General features: G+C 30.7%; 1 protein-coding gene across 1 annotated transcript; it reads right to left on the reverse strand.

Moving 5' to 3' along the window:
* Positions 1 to 1,891: 1,891 nt before the first annotated feature.
* LOC115712277 (MACPF domain-containing protein NSL1) lies at positions 1,892 to 5,946 on the reverse strand. Its single transcript, XM_030640541.2, has 7 exons — positions 5,411 to 5,946; positions 4,593 to 4,831; positions 3,853 to 4,048; positions 3,437 to 3,517; positions 3,164 to 3,347; positions 2,816 to 2,982; positions 1,892 to 2,709 (listed from the first exon to the last, which is right to left on the reverse strand). The coding sequence occupies exons 1-7, from the start codon at positions 5,663 to 5,665 to the stop codon at positions 2,017 to 2,019; spliced, it is 1,815 nt and encodes a 604-aa protein (XP_030496401.2). The 5' UTR covers positions 5,666 to 5,946; the 3' UTR covers positions 1,892 to 2,016.
* Between the last annotated feature and the right edge of the window lie 409 nt (positions 5,947 to 6,355).

Consider the following 6,355-nt stretch of genomic DNA (forward strand, 5'->3'; position numbering starts at 1 on the left):
CAACTAATCCATGAGCATCACAGATTAGGGAAATCATTTGAGCGAGAATTCTAATAGTAAAAGCAATCATAGTTGTGAAATCTTTGTACTAGACTGCAATCTATTGTCATCATTAGTAGCATGCAATTTGTTATAGAAACTTGCTATCATTTCTCTAAAAGCTTGAAGGGACAATGATATTTTAATTGCACATAAACACATAATATATTAGTGGGACGAAAATTAAAATAATGAGTAATTAAATATTATTGCAAATTTATATTTTATTTTCACTATAAATAAACAAAATAAACATTAAAAAAGAATAATTAATATTTTTATTTTCTAAATTTTTGACACTACCTGCTCCCTAAAATAAAAAAGTTACATAATTATGTATTTTCTGTTAGATTTTATTTTTTACTGTTAAAATTTGATATTTTTATCCCCTGAACTTTGACTAATACAATATTTTGCCCCTATTTATTAAAAAAAAGTAATTTTAAAAATTATAATATTCTAAAAAGAAATTAATAAAATTATTAAAAAACCTGATAAAAATATTAAATTAATTAAAAAAATTTAAGTTTACTTAAAAAAATCTAAATTATTCTTAAAAAAAAATAATTTTATTTTATTTATAAACATTAACTTAAAAACAAATTAAAATTATTGAAAATTCAATAAATAATTTAAACAAACTAAAATTTTTTGAAAAAAAAATCAAGATAAAGAAAAATAATTAAAATTTCAATAAATATATATAAATATAATTTTTTAAAAAAATTAGAAATTAAACTAAAAAAATATTATGTTTACTTAAATAAATTTAAATGTTTGGAGATAAAAAAAAAATAGACTCAAACTTGTTCTTGTAAAATTTAATTTTTACAAAAATTAAATTTTTAATATATTTTTTTTTATAACTATATGCATTTTTTTAATAAAAAATAAATAATTTTTAAATCGCTTAATTAGTTATAAAATTTAAATTTCTTTTTTAATTTTCTTAATTATTCAAAATAATTTTTTTTAAAAGATCTAAATTAATTTTTTAGGATTTACTTAAAAAAATATTAAATTTTTCTCATTTTTATTTTGAGAGGGTACAATTTGATAGTTGTCAAAATTTAAGAGACAAAATTGTTAATTTACAAAGATGCATTAGCATTTAATGAGATTGAACCTAATATAAAGATTAAATTTATGTAAATATAAAAGTTCAGGAAATTTTTTTGACAAGCTGTATATTTTTTAGGGCAAAATCAATATTGTTAAAAGTTTAGGAGCTGAAATTGATATTTATTGTAAAAAAAATTACATATACATAGATATATATAACTTTTATAATATAACTCTAAATCTATCACTCTATAACTTTAATTTCAGTTATAGTAAAACAAATCAAAATGAGTCAACACAAATCCTACGGGTTGTATTAGTATTGAGAAAATTAAATGTAGGTCAAAAACAGGTTGATACATCTAACACATTTGACACGAAATATATAAGTGAATTAAAAAAAGTATGACATGATGACATGTTTTGTTTCCTCTAATTTAGGCTTAGTTATACATCAATTTTCATTCTTTTTCAAAGAGAGGTTGTTGTGATATTGAGATTTGAGATTGATCAATAAAGTAGATCTGTTTGATCTATTGTGCTATTTTTCATCATCTAGTTTTTAGAGATTTCTGAATCGAAATCTTTGTAAGATCACATTGTGTTTGTGAATTTGTTTTGCTTATACTTTCACAACACCATTCGATATGGGAGTACACTAAACCTGTAATAATTCTTATTAAATTCATGTCGTATTATCGTATCATGACCTAAATTATTGTCCCTATTTGTTTATAGTGGCTGAGGTTAAAGAGTAAATCTTCATATCAGATTATATGAGAAAGAATTAAAAAAAAAAAAACTAGATTTCAAAGTTACAAGTCTTCTTGAGCCAATTTATATATCTGTAAATGAATTTAAATAATGTAAATGTACACCATAAAATTTACAGGAACAATAGAATTTGGTTTTGTTTTACATAAACAACATTGAGTCCTCTGATAGTATGGTCAATAATGAGTACTTTACTTTGATTGAAATCCTACCACCCTCAACACACAGCTTTGCTCCAGTGATAACCCAATATCCAGGTGGGTCATTTGGACCTCTCACCATTTCCTTAGTATCTACAAAGTTTGCCATTTTGGGTGCCTTAGCAGGTTTAGGAGGACCATCAGGATACACAGCTAAACTTAAGTCCACTCTCACCGGCTTCTCGGGTGTATTTAATGCAGAACTGAATCTTGTGCTAATCAGCTGTGAGAGAAATCCTGATCTTCTGGATGAGTTTGAAGACCCTTCCCATTCTGATCGACGAATTTTGGCCGATGCCACTGTTGAAAATCCAAGCCTCAGGAACAAGACTTTCTTCATTCCAACAACTTTAACTGCAAACCAAGCTTTTGTAACAATTGAAGCAGACTCGTCAATACAGGCGCCATTACATTGTATCGGGGCAGTGCAAACATGTGAGAAAATGCTCCACTTAACAGGTTCATAGTATCCTCGCTCCACAGGTTCATTGGTGGACTCGTAACCATGATCGTCTGAGATATGGAGGTTATCGGGAAGTGTACAGAGATGCTGGAGGTGGATTGCTAGATGGTCACTTTTCTTACCTTCTAAGTATAACCGGAGTCCTGTGACTGGTCGTCTTCTTGAATCAACCTTAAAATTCGTGAAAACTAATATTTAAAACTGCAGGCCTCCTGTAGAGTCTGGAATCTAAACAGAAAGAGAACCGAAAAATTGATGTGCTGAATTTAGATATTACCTTCATAGTGTTAACATAAAGCTTGGGGCCCATAAAAGTGAATTGAAGAGATGGGGATGCAAGTTTTCTGTGCCTAAGAGTGAGAGGCAAATCGCCATACACAGGTGCCCATTGACGCGGTAACTGAAATTCCAAGAATTGATGCAGTTCCTCTATTGGTGGCTTATCTGCATTATGCATCAAAACATACAAAAGAGTAAGATTCTTATGAGTACCCAATAGTAAATACTCATGAAGTACCCCAATTTTAATACAATAAAGGATTCTCATTGTAAAAACACAAAACTTAATCACTAGCAAGTTCAGTAATAAAGAACCAAACCGAAAGTTTGCAGGTTGAATACTGACATCTAAGATATAGATTAACTGCGTGGCTTAGAAATCCATTTCCCGGAACGCCACCTAGGAGTGAAGTTATTGGCACAAAAGTCATTGATATTACATTAGGTGATTGTGATACAGTTGAAAGCCATGTTTTATGATCTTGACCGACGTCAATGCCTCCCTTTCGAATACTTATGCTCATTATGTCCTGCATGAAATTGAGTAAATAAGTCTTAATCCGTTCAACATAAACTGCATTATCAAAAACATCACAAAGGGATTTGGCAAAGAGCTTACATCTTTTATTGATGTGATGGCAGGTGGCCTAAATGAGGCAGCAAATGAGTTGTGAAAATCCAACGGCATCGACCACTCTTCCTGAAATGTTGAATAATAAACTTTTAAAAATATAGCCTTTGCCCTCACTATTTTCGAACGCTTCCCGTTTCATGGAAACACGCAGAACAGTATGGGGAAGAAAAGGAAAAGGGTTAAGAAGGCTCTACTCAGATTTTAGCATCATGACATTCAATATTGAGGTAAATTATTGAGCCTAAACAGTGAAGACACAAGTTCATGACAAGAAATAACTTAATAAACGAAAATTCTGAACTTCTGTTAGAAACCAACCAAAATTTTGTAAGAGTCAAGAACTATTATGTGATGATTTTACCCACTAGTGTTGGTGAAGCAGATTTTGAGATTCTAATTACCTTAATTTTTCCGGATAGTTCATTAGCCGGCTGTTTATCCACATTTTCAGAAAACCTTTCATCGGCTAATTCTTTCAACAATTTCTGCACTTCATTGGTCTGAAGTTGTGAGTTTTGTAGTTGTTTTACATGAACTACATCCTTGCCTCCCATCTTTACCCCAACAACAACATGAGTACCGTACTTTTCAATGAACCTAGAAAAACATATCGTCATCAAAAGTTAACAAAAACTAGAAAATTCTGGTAGCATCTACAAATAAGAGCCTGTGCTTTCAAAGGTAAAATTGATTATAAATCACGGTGGTTGTCGGACAATGTGAGATAAGGAAACAAAATAGGCAACTAAACACACAACAACGTCCGTTCCATAATAGTTTATATCCACTTATCATTAACAAAGCTATCATGTTTCACATGGTTTCGGTTTTCACTAAAAATTTAATCTTTTTTTACGAGCTTCTTTCTAATCCATAATAATCTCTAGTTCTCCGTTGGTGAAATTTGAAATGAATGATTACAAAGCTTTCCAGAACATGTTTCCGAGACTTGTTCTTAACTTAAAGAGTCTACACCTCAGTGTTAGAGATTTACATGCACAAATTCCACTTTAAGCATAAGAAATGGCATTGGCATTCACATTCACATTCAATGATGATCATTTAGTAATTAACATGAACAAACTGCATTTTATCATAACACATAAAAAAAAAATCCATTCTTTCAGTTAAAATCTCTTACTCAGCAAGGGCGGCAGGGTCCCAAGAACTGGGTACTTCTTGTTTGATTTGTTTCGATAGTGCAATGTTGGACCTTGCTAGCTCAATATTGTAAAGAGAGTAGAACCAACCATCGAAAGCAAGACTCTTTGCGGAGGCTGCATCCTTTTCCCAGCATCCCCTGAAGCCAAATGCAGCATTAAACATCCCACAAGGAATTTTTCCAGGTAAAGACAACTCCTTATTCATTTGCTCTGACATCTGAAACATAAAACATATAAAACATGGATTGTTAAACAATATATATCTTACCTATTATATAAGTGTTTATCTAACACTTTTTGTTTAGTTTTAACAGAACTGTTATAAACAAAAATATAACATTTGCATCCTCTCATATAAGTAACAAGACTCCTTGTATCATCCTTCTATTAACAAGATCATAACATTTTAATTTTGAATTGGTGTAATAGACATGTTGTGGTAGTGATAAAAGTACTCTTAAAATTATATATTGTTTGACCAAGTGAGAATGAATTGTAAACTTTACTACTTGTATATGGGCAACACAATATTCACTCTCTCTCATTTGAAGCAATAATATAAAAAATGATCTGAAGAAGAAAATGAACAATAGAACAAACCAACAATTCAATCAATTTTTCAAAAGTTGCTTAAGCTAATGTGAAAATACATGTAACAAGTTGGTTTTTGCACAGAAAGATCAAAGGTTTTTTTAATCAAAATTTGCTATGAAAAACAACAATATGATCATTCTTCTTCATCTGCCTAACATAATTTGACAAACATGAAATTTAGGAAAGATAATAGGAAAATGACCTGATTAAAAGAAAGAACATGGGAACAAAATCTGGTGCGTTCCCCTTTATCACAGCTGATGGAGGTGGGAACATGGGGAAGAAGAATCCCAGAAGGAACAAGGAGGTCTCTTGTGTGGGTTAGGTCGAGGTCGATCAATCTGGAGCCGGAAGGACCCAATTTACAAGAAGAGAATTTGATATCGGTAGAGATATCGTAGCCGGAGCCTATAACGGAAACAGCTTTCTCGGCAGCTGATTGTGGAGTAAAGGCCATATTATTCTTCTTCTTGTTGTTGTTGTTCTTACTGAAAGTGAAAGTGAAAGTGAAAGTGAAAGTGAAGAGCCATTGGATTTGAAATAATGTAATAAATAATGATAGCGAAGACCCATTGGATTTGAAATGGTCTGGTCGTCTCCTTCCATGAAAAAGCTTTAAGCTTTAAATATTCAAATGTGTGACTGAGACTGAGACTGACTCACTCAACCTACCCAACCCCAAGAAGAAGACTAGTGCCGGTTTTGCTTTTCTTTTGTATTTATTCATAAATGTTAAAAGGTACCTATGTTTTGTATTTTTTTATTTATTTATTTATTTATTTTTTTTTAAGTATTAGTCTCGTATAACTCAGTATTCATATTGGTATGAGTAGTGTCTAGTATTTTCTGAACATATTATCTTGGAGTAATATGGAAGCTGATTCTTAAAGACCGATCTTAAAGCCTATATATAAAAGGCTAATTAGGATTCATGACTCCTGAATTTTTCTGGTCGTTAAAAATTCTTCTGAACTATTGAGATTATTGGATTGAAATTTTTTTGTGTAATTTTAATAAGAAAAGTCTAACATAGATGAAAGTTCACGGAGGGCACATGTCAAACTACGATGGATATAATTTGATAAATATTAAAGTCTGAGGAGCATGATTTAATACATAAATAATCATTAAATTACTAAAATTGAAA

This window comes from Cannabis sativa, chromosome X (genome assembly GCF_029168945.1).
Source record: "Cannabis sativa cultivar Pink pepper isolate KNU-18-1 chromosome X, ASM2916894v1, whole genome shotgun sequence".
Lineage (NCBI taxonomy): Eukaryota > Viridiplantae > Streptophyta > Magnoliopsida > Rosales > Cannabaceae > Cannabis > Cannabis sativa.

Bases quoted from the DNA above. Each gene is read 5' to 3' on its own strand.
- LOC115712277 (XM_030640541.2), bottom strand. From the start codon at position 5,665: ATGGCCTTTACTCCACAATCAGCTGCCGAGAAAGCTGTTTCCGTTATA. The intron at 4,049-4,592 runs GTAAGAGATTTT...ATGTTTTTCTAG, and splicing joins GACCCTGCCGCCCTTGCTGA to GTTCATTGAAAAGTACGGTA. The intron at 2,710-2,815 runs GTAATATCTAAA...ACGAATTTTAAG, and splicing joins TTTATGTTAACACTATGAAG to GTTGATTCAAGAAGACGACC.